Genomic DNA, 20,648 nt, shown 5'->3' on the forward strand with positions numbered 1-20,648 from the left:
CCCAAAAATGCCAGGAGAGCACAAATACCCCCCAATGACCCCTTTTTGGAAAGTAGACAGTCCAAGGTCTTAAGTAAGAAGCAAGTTTTTGAAGTTATTTTTTGGCACCATTTTTGGAAATTTAAAGAAATTAAAGTTTTTCCACAATTTGTTTTTTATATACTGTCATCAGTGCAGTACAGTGTTGACATATTACTGGTGTGGAAGTGACCAGGGAAACTGATTGGTATGAAGTATGTGTTGATGATTTTTTTTTTTTTTTTTAACATACGGTGACCAGAGCAATACAGTGTTACCATAAAAAAAGAACAAACAACCCTTAACACACTGATTTCTTAGAACAGTGATGATTACTTTTGTAAGCAAGCCATATTTTTTATGAATGACATCCATTAATCCAGTGTTTACTATTGTGAAGCTGTGATTGGGCACAGCTATCACATGGTACAGATGCATTGTAATTGGTGCGGTCTGTACCATGTGATCACTATGACCAATCAGAGATCAACACAGTAGTACACGGTGGACACAGTTTGTGACACATCGCACCCCAGCAAATTTAGGAGATATTCACAGTAACTACAGGTAAGCCTTAATATAGGCTTACCTGTAGTTCTAAGTGGTAAAACCGAGTTTACTACTACTTTAAAGTGAATTTGTCACAATGTGCGCAGTTCAGACCAAGGATATGATATACAGTGGGTACGGAAAGTATTCAGACCCCCTTCAATTTTTCACTCTTTGTTATATTGCAGCCATTTGCTAAAATCATTTAAGTTCATTCTTCTTCCTCATGAATGTACACATAGCACCCCATACTGACAGAAAAACACAGAATTGTTGACATTGTTGCAGATTTATTAAAAAAGAAAAACTGAAATATCACATGGTCCTAAGTATTCAGACCCTTTGCTGTGACACTCATATATTTAACTCAGGTGCTTTCCATTTCTTCTGATCATCCTTGAGATGGTTCTACACCTTCATTTGAGTCCAGCTGTGTTTGATTATACTGATTGGACTTGATTAGGAAAGCCACACACCTGTCTATATAAGACCTTCCAGATCACAATGCATGTCAGAGCAAATGAGAATCATGAGGTCAAAGGAACTGCCTGAAGAGCTCAGAGACAGAATTGTGGCAAGGCACAGATCTGGCCAAGGTTACAAAAAGATTTCTGCTGCACTTAAGGTTCCTAAGAGCACAGTGGCCTCCATAATCCTCAAATGGAAGACGTTTGGGACGACCAGAACCCTTCCTAGAGCTGGCCGTCCGGCCAAACTGAGCTATCGGGGGAGAAGATCCTTGGTGAGAGAGGTAAAGAAGAACCCAAAGATCACTGTGGCTGAGCTCCAGAGATGCAGTCAGGAGATGGGAGAAAGTTGTAGAAAGTCAACCATCACTGCAGCCCTCCACCAGTCGGGGCTTTATGGCAGAGTGGCCCGACGGAAGCCTCTCCTCAGTGTAAGACACATAAAAGCCCGCATGGAGTTTGCTAAAAAAAACACCTGAAGGACTCCAAGATGGTGAGAAATAAGATTCTCTGGTCTGAGACCAAAATAGAACTTTTTGGCCTTAATTCTAAGCGGTATGTGTGGAGAAAACCAGGCACTGCTCATCACCTGTCCAATACAGTCCCAACAGTGAAGCATGGTGGTGGCAGCATCATGCTGTGGGGGTGTTTTTCAGCTGCAGGGACAGGACGACTGGTTGCAATCGAGGGAAAGATGAATGCGGCCAAGTACAGGGATATCCTGGACAAAAACCTTCTCCAGAGTGCTCTGGACCTCAGACTGGGCCGAAGGTTTACCTTCCAACAAGACAATGACTCTAAGCACACAGCTAAAATAACGAAGGAGTGGCTTCACAACAACTCCGTGACTGTTCTTGAATGGCCCAGCCAGAGCCCTGACTTAAACCCAATTGAGCATCTCTGGAGAGACCTAAAAATGGCTGTCCACCAACGTTTACCATCCAACCTGACAGAACTGGAGAGGATCTGCAAGGAGGAATGGCAGAGGATCCCAAAATCCAGGTGTGAAAGACTTGTTGCATCTTTCCCAAAAAGACTCCTGGCTGTATTAGATCAAAAGGGGGCTTCTACTAAATACTGAGCAAAGGGTCTGAATACTTAGGACCATGTGATATTTCAGTTTTTCTTTTTTAATAAATCTGCAACAATGTCAACAATTCTGTGTTTTTCTGTCAGTATGGGGTGCTATGTGTACATTCATGAGGAAGAAGAATGAACTTAAATGATTTTAGCAAATGGCTGCAATATAACAGAGTGAAAAATTTAAGGGGGTCTGAATACTTTCCGTACCCACTGTATAAAAAATAGGAATGGCCAGTAGATCAGGAGATGCATGCAGCTGAAGTGCAAAAGCGTTGCTCAGTTTTCCCACTAACGTCGTCTTTTTTTTTTTTTTTTTTTTTTCTTCTCCTTATGGTATACTGTCGGCCATAAAAAAGTACACAAATAGAGGGCAAAATATATTAACATTTTTAAGCAAAGGCAAAAATTTTGCCTTCTATACCTGTGATATTTTTTGGTTGAAATTGAGCTTATCCCACACCTCCCTTTTTTTAGTTTCACTTTTGGTCACTGAAGTCACCCATCACATTAAAGGAACACTTGAAAGGACAGTTTTTACCCTTCCACCACCGAGACACACACACCCATCCTGTATGACCTCACTTGAATGGCAGTATTTTTTTCAGGCAATTCTGGCAAATTGTGTATGGCATTTTGTGCAAGGCAATCTGCTGCATCTCCAATTCTTTCTTTGGGATTTGTGCTTTCAAGCATCCATATAATTGAGCTCCACCAGACTCCTTCACATTGATACCAACATATTTTCCCTGGAGAAGAGGCACTTAAGAGGGGACATGATCAGAAAGTAAAATCTTTAAATGGTGACTATCCTAGGGAGAAAACAATTTGAACCTTGGGTCTCCAAAGAAGGCGCATGGCCACACAATGAACCACCTCTCGTTCAACTTCAGTCTAAAATTGCATTGGGGGATCTTTACTGTTAGAATAGTAAGGGTGAGGAACTCTCCTCCACAGTTGGTGGTGTCAGCAGGGAATGTAAATGAATGGGGGGGCAGGAAAGGAACATTTAGATGTGTTTCTTAGTGAACAGGGATATTGAAATTGGTAGTGACGTAAACTAATCAGGGACTCCCAGGTGACCAGGGAGTCCCTGATCTGGTGGCTTCGGTCCCCGATGCTCAGGCAAGGGAAATCCTTCCTCCCCATATATTGGACAATTTCACCACGGATGCAAGTCTGTCTGGGTGGGGAGGGCTTCTCGGCAGGTTGTCTGGTCCCTAGAGGATTCCAGGTTACCGATCAATGTTCTGGAGCTGAGAGCTATCCGGCTTTGCCTAGTCCACTGCACCGAGCACCTGCAGGGTTGTCCAGTGCACATTCAATCGGACAATGCCACGGCCGTGGCTTATGTCAATCACCAAGGAGGCACCAAAAGTGTCATTGCGTCCCTGAAAGTGGCAGGCATCCTTCGGTGGGTGGAACACTTTGTTCCAGCTCTCTCCGCTGTTCACATTCCAGGAGTAGAAAATTGGAAAGGCGGATTACCTCAGTCAACAGGCCTTGGATGCAGGGGAATGGTCCAGTAGTTGTGCCTTCGTTGGGGCACTCCAGATGTAGATCTGTTGGCATCCCGGATCAGCAGAAAAGTGCAGAAGTTTGTGGCCCGCTAACGGGACCCTCTGGCAGAAGCGCTGGTGGCGCGGTGGGGGGGTCAGTATCCGCTGATGTATGCCTTTCCTCCTCTCCTGTTGCTGCCAAGACTTCTTCGCAGGATCGAGGTGGAAGGGATTCCGATTATTCTTGTGGCCTTGGACTGGCCTCGCCGAGCTTGGTACGCCAACTGGTCAGGCTGGTCGCAGACGCTCCTTGGAGACTTTCTCTCAGGGAGGATCTACTGTCTCAGGGGCCAATCTTCCATCCTGCTTTATGGTTGCTGCCTTTGACGGCTTGGCTGTTGAAAGCCAGGTGCTGAAGGACAGGATTGTCTGTCTGATTCCCACTCTGCGTAGAGCAAGGAAGGCTACTTCTAGGAATAGCTATTGTCGTACGTGAAAGTCGTACATTGCGTGGTGTGAGTCTCTTGGGGCTCCCCCTCGCTCTTACTCGGTGGCTCGGATCTTGACTTTCCTTCAATGAGGTGCTGATCAAAAGTTAGACTCGAGTACTATAAAGGGTCAGGTTTCAGCCTTGGCAATTTTTTTTCCAAAGGTCATTAGCCACCCATTCCCTGGTGCGTAACTTCCTCCAGGGGGTGCAACACTTTGTATCTCCGGTGCGTCCTCTGTTGTCACCTTGGGACCTTAAATTGATGCTTTCGGTTTTTCAGAAATCTCCTTTTGAAAGTATTAGGGAGATTCCTCTGCTTACCTTATCCCAGAAGGTGGCTTTCTTGGTTGTTACCTCTGCGCGCAGGGTATCGGAACTGGCAGCGTTGTCCTGTAGTTCTCCCTATCTGGTGGTTCACTATATGAAGTGTTACTTCACCTGGATTTGTCCTTCCTTCCGAAGGTGGTTTCCAGTTTTCACCTCAATGAGGACATAGCCTTACCCTCTTTGTGTCCGAAGCCAAAACATCCTAAGGAATTTGCATTGCATACTCTGGATGTGGTGGTTAGGGCAATCAGGGTGTACTTGGAGACTATTGAGTCTTTTTGGAAATCAGATTCACTCTTTGTGCTCACGGATGATCCAAAGAAAGGGCTGCCTGCGTCTGCTGCGACTATTTCCAGATGGATCAGACAGACAATGGTGCAGACTTATTCTATTAAAGCGGAGTTCCGGGCACAGAAGTCATTTTTCAATAAACGTACCCCCGGGACAGTCAGGGCTAGCACATTCCACAATGGCTAGCCTCTGATCTGTCCCGGTTCGCACTTACCTTTTTAGAAGAAATACTTGCTTATAAAATTTCTTCCACAGCGTTTCCATCTCTCTTGTGGGCAGCTGAAGCCGGCGCAGTCCTCTTCTGTGTCGTCTTCCGCGTCTTCGTGTCCCAGAATGCGCCTGCACCGGCCCCTCTCGTCACTTCCGGTGCGGCGCCGCATTCTTCCACAGCTTCTGGGCATGCCCAGAAGCTGTTTAGCAGGGGAATGCGGCGTCGCCCGGAAGTGACGAGCGGGGCCGGTGCCGTCGCATTGATTCCTGGGAGCGATGACGTTCAGCTCCCAGGAATCATCGCGAGACAGGAAGTGACGGGTGAGCCGCGGTGCAGAGGAATGAAGTACTCTGAGGTGAGTATTTACGATCTTCAATTACAAGGTGAGTAAAAAAAAAAAAAAAAAACCTAACTATCCAATTCCTTTTCAGGTGATGTCTAACTAGCGGAGGGGCACAAAAAAAAAATTTGTGCCCGGAACTCCGCTTTAAGGGTCAGGTTCCTCTTTTCCCTGTTAAGGTGCATTCTACTCGGGCGCTTAGTGCTTCCTGGGCTTTTCGCCATCAGGCATCGTGCTTTAGGTTTGCAAGGCGGCTACCTGGTCGTCTGTTCATACCTTCACAAAAATTTTTAAGGTGGATGTGCTGCCATCTGCGGATGCCTCTTTTGGCTGCAAAGTTTTTCAGGCTGCTGTTTGAGGCTTCTTTGCCTTCCTTGAGGGTGTTTAATGTTTTTTTCAGGTGGGTCTCGTCTTGTTGTTCTGATAAATCCTATGTTGCCTGTTTTTGGCTTTGGGGACTTATTTTTCTGCTGTTCCCACCCCTCATTTTATGGCACTACTTTGGGATGTCCCTACTGATATGGATCAGAGACTGCACCCGTCAATGCTCGATAGAGAAAATTGGAATTTTGTCTTACCGTAAAATCCTTTTCTCTGAAGTTCATTGACGTACGCAGTACCTGCCCCTTTATTTTTGAGTTGGGTTGGTATTATTTTCTCTTGCACTGCTTTGATACAAAACTGACATCCTATAGCAGAAAGAGAGCGGATATACCCCCCTGGCACTGCCCATCGGCGTAGCCAGTACTTTTTTCTGCCTAGTGTCCTACTCCTGTAGAGGGCAGCATAACCCTACTGATATGGATCAGAGACTGCGCCCGTCAATGAACTTCAGAGAAAAGGATTTTACTGTAAGACAAAAATCCAATTTTTTTTTTTTTTTGGTTTTGGTTTAACATACGGTCACTAGTCAGTGTTCCTGATCACCGCCACACCAGTCTGACACAGAGCTACTGCTTAGGCCCCGCCCCCTTTTCTCCTTATTGGCTGTGATTGACCGCAGCAGGAACCAGTGGCTCCCACTGCAGTCTCAGCCAAAAAGGAGGGAGATTCCCTGAGAGCCAATGCTTTTGTGCACATTGTGGGATTGAGAGGGGAGTCGGGTAAGTATTGTGGGGGGCTTTACCTTTTTAGCCTTTAGAACCACTTTTAAGTGGGTAAGGGTGCCAGGATCCCAAAGTATGTATAAAAATTATAGTGGATTGCCTTGTAGAAGGTGCCACATTAATGCACTTCTGAAGAGATTACTGACCTTTTTATGTGGTTAGGTCATACAGGAAAGAGTGTCAGTTTTGGTGGTGGAGGGGTAGAAAGTTTGTGGAGCACTGTTACTTACCTGTAGTAAATAATCCATAAACCGGCAGAAGCGGAGTCAATAAGTAGTTGTAACTGAGGTTTGATTCACACTTCAAGACGCGCACATTTACATTTTGAATGGGCCCATATAGTTCCATTTTCAAAACGCACTAAACTGCATTAAAACTGGGAAAGCATTCAGTTTCTACTTTAAAATGCATTTTAATGAAGCAAAATGCCTAGTTTTGTTGCATGAAAGAGGAGTGTAAAGCTCCTAAAAAGCAATCCAACAATAAAGTACTCAGATAAACTGCAAACATAATGATCAGGCACAGGCTGAATGTCGTTGGTAACACTTTAACCCTTCACAGATGTAAGCATTATGCTGGTGGCGGGGCTGGCATTTAACCACTTGCCGACCGCTCCACGTACATATACTGCGAGGCGGTGGCTCATCTGTACCAAATCACATACCTGTATGTGATTTTGTGCTTCCAGGTCTGCAGCGCTCTGCGGGTGACCTGCTCCCGCTGTGATTGGACACAGCAGGAGTCAATCGGCAGAACAAGGTTAACAAGGCAGATCCCTTTTCTGTGACAAGGGACACTCAAGCCCCGTACACATGCACCGATTGTTGGCTGTAAATTTTCGGCCAACGTCCGATCGGCCGATTGTCGACTTGTTAGTATGATGCTTCCGACAACTGACTGCGACTTTTCGGCCGAACAAAATCTGGTGTGCAGGCTATAAAATTTTTGTTGGCCGTCAGCAGAACGGCCGATTGTTCTTCAGTCAGTACAGATTTCGGCCAACAAAAATGTGATGATCAAGACTGGGCATGCTCAGAGAAGAAAAAACACACGAAAAGTAGACCAGAACATGACATCACTTCTGCAGTTGGTTGTTGTTGGCCGACAAAATTCGTGTGCAGTCTAGAGCACATTTCAACCAACACAACAACACTGGACAAAAGACGGCCGATCGGTCGGCCAACAATCGGTGCGTGTGTACGAGGCTTTAGATCCTGTGTTTCTGCTAAGCAGGAGCACAAATCTGTCTTCCCACAGTTAAAGCACCCCCACCCCACAGTTGGAAAGCACTCCCTAGGTACCCAATTAACCCTTTGATTGCCCTGGTAACCCTTTTCCTACCAATGTCATTAGTACAGTTGTTTTTGGTAAAAAAAAAAAAAAATGTAGCTGAATATATATTGGACTAAATTTATAAAGAAACTTTTTTTTTTTTTTTTTTTTTTTTTTTTGGGATGTGTTTTATAGCAGAAATATTTCTCTTTCGTTCATTGACAGTTGGGTTATGCTGTTCTTCATAGGAGTAGGACACTAGGCTGAAAAGAGTTAACTAAGCTTGGCTACGCCCCTAGGAGAGTCCCAGGGGGTATACTCCCACTTCCTGCTATAGGATCTCTGTTTTTTTTTTGTTTTGTTTTTTTTCTACCTAGTCAGGAGTAAGGACCTAGCTCCTTGCTGGGATCTTTGGTCCTAGCATTTTTTTTCCTTTTTTTGTTTTCCTTCAATTATTAAATTTGTTCCTGTTAGAACTACAATCAACTCCCGGACTGGATGACGCATTGGATAGATCCTTACGCTCGCCCCAGTCTGGCCAGTGAGCTCGTGCAGACCTCAGCTCCAGGCTAGGTCGGCCGAGACATAGCCCCTCTGGACCGGGGCTGGCTGGCGAGTGAAACACCTCGCGAGGACGCACACGACCTGGTCGCAACCTGAGGCGCAGCGTACCTCTTGCCCGTAGCACCCCCCATTTCAAGATGGTAAGGTGTTCTGCCAGGAGTGTTATAGCAGCACTGCCGATGCGCTGGGAGCTGTAGTACCATCGGTATAACGGTAGTTTTATTCACAGCATTTTCTTAGCAGTATTGTGCTGTTGCTGGTGTCCCCCAGGTAGCTATGGAGCCCCCAGAGCACGTTTCACCGCTTGACCCTCTCTGAGGCTGCGGGACTCTTTGGGTCTCAGTCCGTCCTGGCGGCCATGACGGTGGCCCTACAGTCACTGGTATCAAAAGTAGATTTGGCTCTTCAGAAGAGACCTAGTAAAAAGCGCCCTCTGCCTTCACCTGCGTCCTCAGGTTCTGCGTCCACACACTTTGAGTGCTCAGACAGTGAGGATGAGTCCACTTCCTCTACATCTGCGCTAGAAATGCGCTGTTGGAGGCACTGATTGTATCAGTGCAGGAAAATGTGATGGAGGACACAGCTAATACTGCATCAGCCGCGCTGGTGCAATTTGGTACCTGCAGACCTTCCACTAATGTGTTCCCCCTTTCCTGCCTATTTTTTGACGAGATTGTCGCTAGTCAGTGGGGTTCCCCGAAACGCATGGTTGGGATACCCAAGCGTTCTGTTGGGAGGTATTCCCTTGAGTCCCTCTTAAAGAAACTTGGTCCCACCGGTGGTTTATTCTCAGGTTTCCAGGCTAGATAAGGTAATTCTGCTACCAGTGGAGGATGCTCTTTTAAAGACCCTGTAGACAGGAAGGCTGAGTGTCTGGTCTGCCATCTTTTCATTGTGGCAGGTTCAATTTTTGAGGCCATTGTTCACCATTACCTTGGTCTCTCAGACCTTAACGTAATGGGCAAAGAATTCTGCGCCAGGTTCTGGAAGGGGGTCAGCATCCCCCTGAGCTGGCGGAATTGGTGGACCAGCTGATACAGGTGTTGCAGTATTTCTGTGATGCTTCCCTGGACGCGGCTCCGTTAGCCTGAAGGACATCTGATTTCGGTGACCCTTCGCTGCATGATTTGGCTGAAATACTTGCCTGCGGACCAGGCTTCTAAAAGGTGCTGACGGATCTTCCCTTCCTGGGGGATCGTCTGTTCGAAGTTTCGATGAAAGGGATCATAAAAGGTCAAAAAAAGCAGAGAACCTCTTCTCAGCCCACAAGTGACCCTTTCGTCCCATGGGGGGGGGGGGGGTGCAGGATAAGGGTTCAAAACCCTCCTGTGCCTTCTTCGGAGGGTCCAAGAGTCCCTGGGTTGGTAAGTCAAAAGCAGGTTCTGCTTGCCCCACAGACAAGTCCTCCTCTGCCTGAAGAGATTAATTCCCCCGTACATGGGGTGGGGGGGGAGTCTTTGTTTCTTTCCGGACCCGTGAACCTCTTTTATTCAAGACAAATTGGTCCAGTTACAAGATTGAGTTTTGGTCCTTGCCTCCGGCAAGGTTTTTCTTTCCGACTTGCACCAGTCCCCGGTTTGGCTGCAGGGCCTTCTTTTGGCGGTACAAGATTTCCTTTCACAAGGGATCATAGTACCAGTTCCAGAGTTGGAACGTTTTCAGGGGTTTTACTCAAACCTTTTCAATGTCCCCAGAAAAGAGGGCAAGGTCCATCCAATCTTAGACCTCAAGGCCCTGAACCACTTTGTTCAGAAATTCAGAATGGAGTCCATTTGCACCATAGTGGCTTCCATTCATCAAGGGGATTTTCTAGCCTCTATCGATATCAAGGAGGGAGGCTTACCTTCATATCCCAACCTATGTCGGGCATCAGCGTTTTCTTCGATTCGCTGTGGGCGAGGAGCATTATCAATTTGTGGCGTTTTTACCCTTTGGTCTCGCTCCAGCTCCTTGGGTTTTCACAAAAATGTTGGTCCCGGTGCTTCGTTTGCTCAGATAGAGGGGGATTGCGGTACTGGTGTACCTGGACGATCTCCCGCGAGCAGAGACTCGATCTGTCTTACAGGGGTGATTTGGATATCACTGTGCAAACCCTACAAGAGTTTGGCTGGATGCTGAATTTTCAGAAATCGTCCCTGACTCCATCCAACAGATTGGATTACCAGGGTCTGACTTTGGATTCTGCCTCGGCTCAAGTGTTTATTCTGGAGGAGAAACCGCAAAAATTGCAGCATGCAATTCGGCTCCTGTTGTCCAACCGCCAGTCATCTCTCAGGACTTGTGTGCAAGTGCTGGGGTTGATGGTCTCCACCTTCCAGGTGGTTCCGTTTGCTCAGTTTCACACCAGACCTCTGCAAAGGGAAATTCTGGCAGAATGGGACAAGATACCTCGGTCCCTGGACAATCTGATCCAGTTGCACTGGAGTACGAGGAGCGCCTTGCTGTGGTGGCTCTGCTCCCCGGCGCTTTGACAGGGAAAATCTTTTCTTCACCTGTACTGGACAGTGATCTCTACGGACGCCAGCTTGTCCGGGTGGGGAGGTACCCTGGACACGACATCGGCCCTGAGTGTTTGGACTCAGGAGTCCAGTCTGTCGCTCAACTTCCTGGAAATTCAGGAGATCAGGCTTTGCCTGTCCCAGTGGACGGATTGTCTGCAGTGGTGTCTGGTATTGATTCAATCGGACAACGCCACGGCTGTGGCATATGTCAATCATCAAGGGTTGCACAAAGAGTGCCATTGCAGCCTCCCTCCCCTCCCTCCCTTCCTTCCTTCCTCCCTCCCTTCCCTCCCTCCCTTCCCTCCCTTCCTCCCCTTCCTTCCTTCCTTCCTCCTCCCTCCTCCTCCTTTTTTGCAGGGGGGGGGGGGTGTTTTTTTTTTTTTTTTTTTTTGGGAAGTGTCTATCTAAATCCAAACGCATATGTAAAATTACAGCTTGCCAGTCCTTGGATTTTGGGGGCTGCATTCATTTTCTTTTCAGTCCTTTTTCAGTTGGCGACCTGCAAATATTGCACTCCCTATCTACACTTATTTCCCCTCTGAATATAAAGAAAAAGCCATGGATGTCAACCTAGGCTAGACTTCAAACATGTCGTCTTTGTTTATCTTCATTACTTAGCGGGTGTGGTGATTAGTAGTTTATACAATAAAGATTAGAATGATTTTGCTGTCTTTTAAGCTTACAGGAAGTAATAAGGACAAGTAATTTCTGGCAATGTGAGCAGGCATTTTCTGTACTTAATGAAAATTGGTCTTAAGTGGGGTACACACTAGTAGAAAATCTGCTGAAAATTCCCATCCGAGGTAAAATCGTACGATTTCCGGCTAGTGTGTACACAACTTTCAGCAGCCGATGCCGACATTTTCAACAAAAAAAAAACGGAGGGACAAACACCAAAATTTTTTATCGTCCGTCCCCAGACGACCAATTTTTCGTTTAATGTGTATGCAGTACGTCCGCGAAAAATCGGATACGAAAGACCACGCATGATCAGAATTTGCTGACGACCCGGAAGTCTAGGAACAAATGTCCCAAAAAAAAAAAATCGGACGAGAAATTTCGTGAACATTATGCACTGTCAACTAAAAACTGTTATGACTGCTGAGCATGAAAGAGAAAAATCGGAGGATATGTCGTCCGATTTTCGTCAAGTGTGTACGATCCTTTAGCCTGAATAAAAAAAAAAAAGAAAACGAATGTATCCGCCACAGATGTGGTTAGTGAAAGTGAAAAAAAATTGTGTTTTGGGTTTAGATATGTTAATTATCTTAGAAGGATGTTTTAGATCTGTAAGACTTATTTAAATTGCCAACTGCATTAAATGTTCTTTACATACATTTTACAGGACCGTCTTTCACAAGGACAAGGAGAGTCTTTGGAAGACAGGTGAGTGTAAAATGGTGACTACATCTATTTTATTGGGAAGAAAATGTAAAATTAAGTGTGCAATTAATACAGAATTTTACTTTCCCCCATTGCTTAAAAAAAACACTAATTTTAATTTGGCAAACCTTAAGGGCTTGTTTACATTTCTGTGTAATACCACACGCTGTGGTAAGGTAGCCCATTGAAATTAATGCGATGCCCTCTTCTTCCCCTGACATGCTGAAAAGCAGACTTGTCCCCCCCCCCCCCGACTTTTTTTTTTTTTTTTTTTCTTTTTTGGTATTGCAACACACTACGGTATACTGCTGTACTTTGCAGTGTAATGGATCGGCACCACTCCAAGCCCGCAGTATCCATCTCCTGGGTTTACACTATGTATTCAGAGGTGCTGCTAGTCTGAGCACATCTTGCTCCAAGATCCAAACTAGCATACAAGTACTGCTGCTCACTGTATTCCAAGTCCGGTGTGTAAGACTGTCTTCAGCTCAAATGCCTGCCCATCAGTCACACCCCTCTGACATGTTTACTCACATTGAGCTAAAGCCTTTCTTTTGTGTACTTCACACCAGATTTGAATGCAGAATGCAGCGATGCCTATATGCTGTATGTTGTCCTGCAACTCTGTTAGGGCATTTTATGTGTCAGTTAAAATGAATAGCACAGCAATGCATGTGCTTTGCTGCATGTTACTGCTACATAAAAGTGCAAACAAGCCCTAAAAATAATCGTTGGCCCAGCCAGAAATTTGCACAGAACACTGAACCATTTTGCTGAGTCTCTTACCCAGGCTAGTTATTGGTGTTAAGGTCTTATTTATGAAATCAAATAACCTGCCAGTTGTGCTCATCTTTTGTTAAATACAAAGTCTGTTGAAAAATGTATTCAGTAGTATTTCAAGTGGATCTAAACCCAGACACCAAAATGGAGTGTAACATGTTAAATGTTTCAATTAATAAAAATTACCTTTTGACACACAGATCCTTTGTTTAGGGCACTACCATTTATGAGGTCTCAGTTCTTTATGCTTCTGTGTTGTCACCCTGTCACATATACACCTGGTTAAGACACACTACTTTGGCAAACTGTCTTTCCGTTTCATTTCATTTCTCTTTTTGTGCAAAAATATTTTGTACAGACTTTATTGTGGCAAGACATGTTTTCTGATTTCTTCAATTTTTTTTTTCCCTATCAGAAAAATATATTGTGCAAAAAAACATACAGGATACATTTTCTCATAAGAAAATAAACCTAAAGAGTGTACATTTTGAATAGAAGGGTACAGATTAAACATCATACATGAGTACATAGACATTTTAATGCTGTTAATGTGGTGCTAAAAGCCTGGTGTGTGTGTGTACATACGTACGTACGTACATACATACATACATACATACATTGTTTGGGATCATAAAGTAGCACTAAATTACCTGCATGGATCTTGTAACACACATAAACTGGGAAAGGTGTAAAAAAGGAAATCAAGGGAAAAGGAAAAAAAAACCAAATGGCCAACGGGCCATGCATCATATTGGTCACTGCCATCTCATCTTCCTAAAGGCCCATTTGTTCCCTAGTAAACAGAAGACAAATACACAAGTCATTGTCTCAAGTAAGGCAACCCATAACCATTAAGCTCCATTAGTAATAGCTATGGCATAAATATCGCTTACACCTGTAGTAGCCGAAGTATAATTAGTTGTGGCGGTGCTAGACTCGAGTTGTTTAGCCATGCCTGCCAAATAGAGAGAAATTTTTGGGAGCCGTTCCTGTGCTCTTTTATGAGAATGCACTTAACTTTTTCTACCCATTGCTTTTTGGTAGGAATATGAGGGGAGAGCCAGAATCTGGCTATTAACTTCCACGCTATTTACAAGAGTCTGATAATGGCAGTGTTGGAGGAGGGAGTATATACTTCATCAACTGCTGCTAAGACACATATTATAGGGTCCAATGGTACCCTTACAATGTATACTGCAGATATGGTTTCAGTTCTTACCTTCCAATAACTATGTAATTTGGGGCAGCACCATAATAAATGAATTGGTGAGCCCTCCTTAATGCAGCATTTGGGACACGGAGAGGAGTGTCTCCTGCCCCCAATGGTGCAGTTGGATGGTGCTGCAATACGCCCCATGCAGCAGAAATGAATGCAACTGCTTGTGTGACTGCAGAGATAGCGGGAGCAGACTGTAAACACCGCTCCCAAGTCTCCTCACTTGTGTTCCCCAGGTTTATCACCCATCCATGTCTTGAAGGTGGGTGTATATGTATGTATGTATGTATGTATATATATTTATTTTATAATCTCATGCCCTTTTTAGTAGAGTTCTAAACAATTTCCCTTAGGCACGGAAACTTAGGATTCCACTAAGGTTTTGGAAAAGTCATGGAAATATATACTGGGGAGGAGCGGGGAGAGGCAGGGGGAGCGGATGCTTAAAGTGTAATTTATTATTTTATTTAGTAATGTTTAAAAAATTGCCAGTCCCACATACTATTTGCCTTCCGGGTCTGCGGTATGCCCGTGCGCTGTCACTGGCCAGCAGCAGCCGAGGAGATGATCGCGAACCAATCACTGGCAGCGGGGAGGGAGGGCCTGGATGTGACTGGCCACATGAACGTGATGATGACACGGAAGGGGGCGGTAACCGTTTCGGTTACCGCGCCCCCCACGTCATCACGTTCATGCGGCCGGCCCGCCCTCCAGTGACGCTTCCGCTGCCTGTGATTGGTTTGCTGCTGCTGGCCAGTCACATCCAGGCAAACCACGGCCCTCCCCGCTGCCAGTGATTGGTTCACGATCATCTCCTTGGCTGCTGCTGGCCAGTGACCGACAGTAGGGCAAACTGCGGACCCGGAAGGACACCTACTGTACCAGTCCTATACGGGGAATGTAAAAAAATAAATGTCAATAAATTATTAAGCATCCAATCCTGAGTCGCCTTTCTGTGAACTCTTTTCTGCCTGTTTGTGGGACTGTTAGGTTCGGCCTAAGAGTAGTAAGCACCGCATTTTGTGCATTTAACTGTGCCATCCATATCAGTGTCCAGCTGCACCTTCATGACTGCCTGAACTGCTTTATTTCGGCAAGCAGGAGCACCCATTACTGTTCTTTCTCCAAGAGTAAGTGCCGCATTTGTGCACCATCAGATCTGTGCCATCCATACCAGTCCGCCTGCACCTCATGACTGTGGCTTGGGCCTAAAAGATTACTGTGCTGCATTTTGTGCATCTGCCTTTCAGAAATGAAAAATTTAAATGGTGTTGTTTTTTGACAATGTTTAAGTTAACTTGTTAAAGACTGTTATCGGGTCAATTTATGGCACTTTAAGTTCAGAACAGTGTTGCTGGACATTTTTTTATTTATTTTTTTAGTTGCTTTCCCTTGATTTATGTTATATCTCCTGTGGATTACGTTAATCCATTTCTAAGCGGTTCTCAGGGTTTGTTATGAAACGTCGTTACTGCGCAAGCGTTATTAAAATAAATATTATATATTCCACTGTACACTACAAAGCTTGTCATTTATATTAGTAAAAATATGCTGGGTGTGACATAGATTTTCTTCTTATTTAACACGTATACATAGACATTTCATGAAACCTTAGGTCATTAATATTTACGTGAAGTCGTGGAAAAGTCATGGAATTTCATTGGTGAAAATGTGTTTGAACCCTGTAAAGGGTGGCTCGATAAAGCAATGGTGGATTTATGCCCCTGGGTTTGTAGAGCATGACTTTGTTGGAGGTACTTATAGAACTGAGATCTGGGCGAATCAAACTCCCCTAAAGGATTTCAAAACGTTTTGATGGTATAATTGTGAAAACAATTGAATACCTGCTGTTTTCCCATGTTTTAAATACTTCTAGTTTGTACACCTCATCAAGTATTGGGTTGTGCCAAAGCGGTTTCTCCTCCAAAAATCCTTATACTCTCAATACCTTTTAACAGTGGCCCAAAGTTTCCTCAAAAGGAGTATGGTCAGTTCTGACTTTTGGAATTTGTGAAATCCAGTTTCCAGACCAGCTAAGACAGGATTTAAGGCTCCCATGAGCAATATGGCACTGATCAGGTCTGTTACATTCGACATTCCACATCCACCAAGATAAGATGCTAGAGCTGAGATTCGTAGAAGTAGAGCCTAGGATTAGGCACCGCTGCACCCCCCCCCCCCCTCGTCTTTGCCATACTGCAATGTGTAAAGGCAAATTCTGGCAACTTGTTTCTTCCAAATTTAAGACCCAAAGAGCGATTCAATATGATTGAACCATCTACAAGGTTTCCATTGTGGGGAATTGTGTAAAATATAAAGCAATCGTGGGCACCAGACCTTCTTTATTTTATCCTACCAATTACTGACAAAGGTAACTTGCACCAGGTGTTGCATTTTTGTCTGGAATCGTCTAAATAAGGGAAGCAAGTTTTCTTCAAGGTATTTAAAGAGGTCCAGGGTAATTTTGTACTCCCAAGTATTTAAATGTGACCAAATTAAGGGACCATGCATCATTCGGCAGTGGAGCTGACAGCTCATCTACCAGAAGAAGAACCGATTTACTCCCAATTTATTTAGAAAGGGAGCCAAAATCTCATATCACAGACATTGCATTTTTGAGGGAAATATCTGTATCTCCCAGATAGAGAAAGGTATCGTCGGCATAAAATGAGACCTTGTCTACCCCAGACTCGAGAAACCGGCAATTAGCTAAGAAGATCTTATTGTGGCTGCCAGAGGTTCCAAGGCTAACGCAAACAGCAGAGGCAACAAAGGGCACCCCTGCCGTGTGCCCCTAAAAACAAGGAAAGGGTCTGTTAAGTCCCCATTAATCCATAAGCAAGCTGTAGGAGCTGCATACAGTAATTTCACCCATCCAATAAATCTGTCCCCCTTGTCCAACGCGCTTCAATACCTCCCACAAATAGGGCCATTCAACATTGTCAAAAGCTTTGGCAGCATCTAGTGAGAGAATAACCATATTGCCTGGATTACTAATAGGTATCTGGAGGTTAAGAATAGACGCCTGATGTTAAGTGCAATAAATCTGGAGAGAATGAAACTGGACTGGACTGGTCCCTCTGAATAATCTTATGAATAACTTTCGGCAGACGTGTAGCCAGTAGTTTGACATCAGTTGTTAACAGTGAAATAGGCCTATAAGAATGGGGGGGGGGGGGGGTAAAGCGTCTCTTGCCTGGTTTTTGATATATTCACTGTGTGTGTGTGTATCTATGTTATATATATATATATATATATATATATATATATAATATATATATATATATATATACATATATATATAAAATATACAGAAAGGCTTGAGCTGCACTTAGTTCAAGTTACCTGTGTTTCTGGATCTGATTATTTTGACACATAATTTTAAATATTTATATACTATAAAGCAGGGCTTGACAAATTTGCCTGAAATCTAGGAGCCAGTTTTTTTTTTTTTTTTTTAACCACTTAACCCCCGGAGGATTTGGCTGCTTAAAGACTAGGGGTTTTTTTGATTTTTTTTTTACTGTGTGATTTTAACGGACAATTGCGCTGTCGTGCAACGCTGTACCTAAACAAATTTGACGTCCTTTTTTTTTCCACAAACAGAGCTTTCTTTTGGTGGTATTTGATCACCTGTGCGATTTTTACTTTTTGCGCTATAAACAAAAAAAGAGCGTAAATTTTGCAAAAATAACAATATTTTTCACATTTTTTTAATATGAAATTCCCCCCAAAAAAATGTAAAAATCAAAAATTTTTAAAATTTTTGGCCAATTTGTTTTCTGCTACCTATGTTTGGTAAAAAAATCGCAAAAAGCTTATTTTGATTGGTTTGCGCAAAAGTTATTGCGTTTACTAACTAAGGGAAAGATTTCTGTCATTTTTGGTGTTTTTTTTTAACGCGTAATGGCGGCGATCTGCGATTTTTTTTTTTTTTTTTTTTTTTTTTGCGACATTGTGGCGGACAGATCGGACCCTTGACAGACATTTTTGACACTTTTTTGGGGTTACCAGTGACATTACTACAGTAATCAGTGCTATACATATGCACTGTTACTGCAAAATCACACTGGCAGTGAAGGGGTTAACTTTATTGGGGAGGGGTTAAGTGTGTCCCTAGGGGCGTGCTTTCTACTGTGATTGGCTGTGGCTACTAGTGTAGGAACACTGATTTAATGGTCCTACATAGTAGAACCGTCTGATCACCATTCCTACACAGGGAGAATGACAGGCGGCTTGTTTACATTAGCCGCCTGACTTTCTCCCTCTGTACCGACGATCGGCGAGTGACCTGGCGGACATCGGGTCCGCCGGTCACACGCACTAATTTCCCTGTGAACGAGCCGCGGCTCACAGGGCTATTGGCTCACAAGGAAGTGACAGGCAAGTGAAGTACCGGTACGTCACTCTGCCTGGCCGGGGCTGACCGCCGCAGTATATAGTCGTGCGGCGGTCGGCAACCGGTTAAACTAACAACCAAGCTTTATTTAAAAAAAAAAAAACAAAAAAAAACTGATACTTAATTTACACATAAATATGACTAGAACCCCGCTCTCTATAGTGCAATCGATGTCATCTGATCCGATCCACGGGATGGATAGAAAATAGAACAACCATCCGTCTGTTTTTGGCGTACAGGATCAGATGGCGGCAGATTACCGCCCCATAGAGGAGACTGAAGGGTCCGATCAGGTCTCCCTGAGAAACTGACAGGCGGACCTGATCAGACAGCCTGTGTGAAAGGGGCCTTCGGCTGTGTGGCTGTGGCATGGCAGGGAGATGATAAAAAAAATATATATATATATTATTAATTATTATTTAAAAAAAAAATAACCACACTCCCTGTCCACTTACCTTTTTTAAGCAAAGGTAAGTGGACAGGGAGATGAAGCCTGCAAAAACTAACATCTCATCTCCTCTTGGGAAGGAGATGGGCAAGCATTGAGAACAGGCAGGGGAAACAGTCATTAGTGACTGCTTGTGAAACTCCCGGCAACCACAAGAGGGCGCCAGTTCCCCGTTGGAAGCCTCTCTCATCTCACAAAAGATGGCCGAAAAGCCGGGGCCTCAATTTTCGGACGGCGCGGTAGTCCGTGCACTCGGAGAGAGGAGGTGGGGGGCAAAAAGGACAGTACACCTCCTGCAGGGCACCCCAGGCGCCAGGTCGCTAATTCTAGTCGTCAATGTGACCTGGCGCCCGGGGTTTGTCGGGGCCTGCTATAAAGTTGGGTTCATCTGCTTTGTATAAAAATGCCTATTGCGGTGGGAGGTTCTTTCCAGTTTACCTGGTCTTTAGGTCTGTGTGCCCTTTTTTCCCAATGGTTAATGGACTGATACATTAAGGTAACCAGTCTATTTATTTTTTACTTGGCTCTTTAGAATTTACACTGTGGCATATTGACCTTAGACATACTAAGAGCTCAGCCACACTAGTGTTGCAGTCTGAAGAGTCATCTGCATTTAGATCGCTCTTCAGAGAGCATTTGACAAACAGGAGGTGTTAAATCACCACATGCTTTAATCCTTAGTGCACATGGTTGCGGAGTGCTTGCAGAGTGGCCTCACTGGAATGGGCAGCGATTAGAGGGGAAGAGGGGCCCCATCAATTTTCATAACGCAAATAAAAATGTACATACCCTTTATTTGGGTAAACAGTAGTGAACGTTTTGGCTATACATTTCATATCATGTGCAAATGTTTTACTTACAGTATATGAAAGAATGTATACAATATACTGTATGCTGCATAGTATTGTTTAGCTTGACAACCTTTTAATACTTTGGTGTTGCAACTCCAATCTTTGTAATAGAAAAAAAAAAAAAAAACTTTTTCCCAGTTTAGATTTAGCTTCGGTATTGTGTACCAAGCCTAGATTAACCACTTTACCACTAGAGCATTTGGCTGTCTTACGCCCAGGCCACTTTTTGCGATTCGGCGCTGTGCATCTTTAACTGACAATTGCGCGGTCGTGCGACGCCGTACCCAAACGAAATTTATGTCCTTTTTTTTTCCCACAAACAGAGCTTTCTTTTGGTGGTGTTTGATCACCTGTGCGATTTTTACTTTTTGCGCTATAAACAAAAGAGTGTTTATTTTGAAAAAATAACAATATTTTTAACATATTTTTTTTTTATATGAAATTCCCCCCCAAAAAAATAGGAGAGCCAATTATAGCTGCAAAGCTAGGGGGCTGGATGAGGGTGGAGAGAACAGGAGACTGCAGAGATCCTTGAGGAGAAATGTGCAGGCAAGCAGTGGTGTCTGTCTATGTATACATACAGTATCTCACAAAAGTGAGTACACCCCTCACATTTTCGTAAATATCTTATTCTATCTTTTTCATGTGACAACACTGAAGAAATGACTTTGCTACAATGTAAAGTAGTGAGTGTACAGCTTGTATGAGGCTCGGTTCACATTTATGCGATGCGGGAAGGCTGCGAATTCGCAGCCTGTTCCCGCATCGCACACGCACCCCTGTCAGTTCACACTGCCATATGCGATACGCTGGGGGTGTCAATGTAATCTTAACGACACCCCCAGTTTGATCGCAT

At 44.3% G+C, this 20,648-nt stretch overlaps 1 protein-coding gene across 2 annotated transcripts in view; it reads left to right on the forward strand.

Annotated features, from left to right (window-relative positions):
• KATNBL1 (katanin regulatory subunit B1 like 1) overlaps positions 1 to 20,648 on the forward strand; it is a 74,245-nt gene that overhangs the window by 12,177 nt on the left and 41,420 nt on the right. For both annotated transcript variants that reach the window (XM_082275190.1, XM_082275191.1), the window contains exon 3: positions 12,061 to 12,101. In XM_082275190.1, coding sequence (XP_082131316.1) covers positions 12,061 to 12,101 — 41 coding nt within the window. The remainder of the gene's footprint in view (positions 1 to 12,060; positions 12,102 to 20,648) is intronic.

Source organism: Pelophylax lessonae (assembly GCF_965119305.1).
Source record: "Pelophylax lessonae genome assembly, chromosome: 13".
Taxonomy (NCBI): domain Eukaryota; kingdom Metazoa; phylum Chordata; class Amphibia; order Anura; family Ranidae; genus Pelophylax; species Pelophylax lessonae.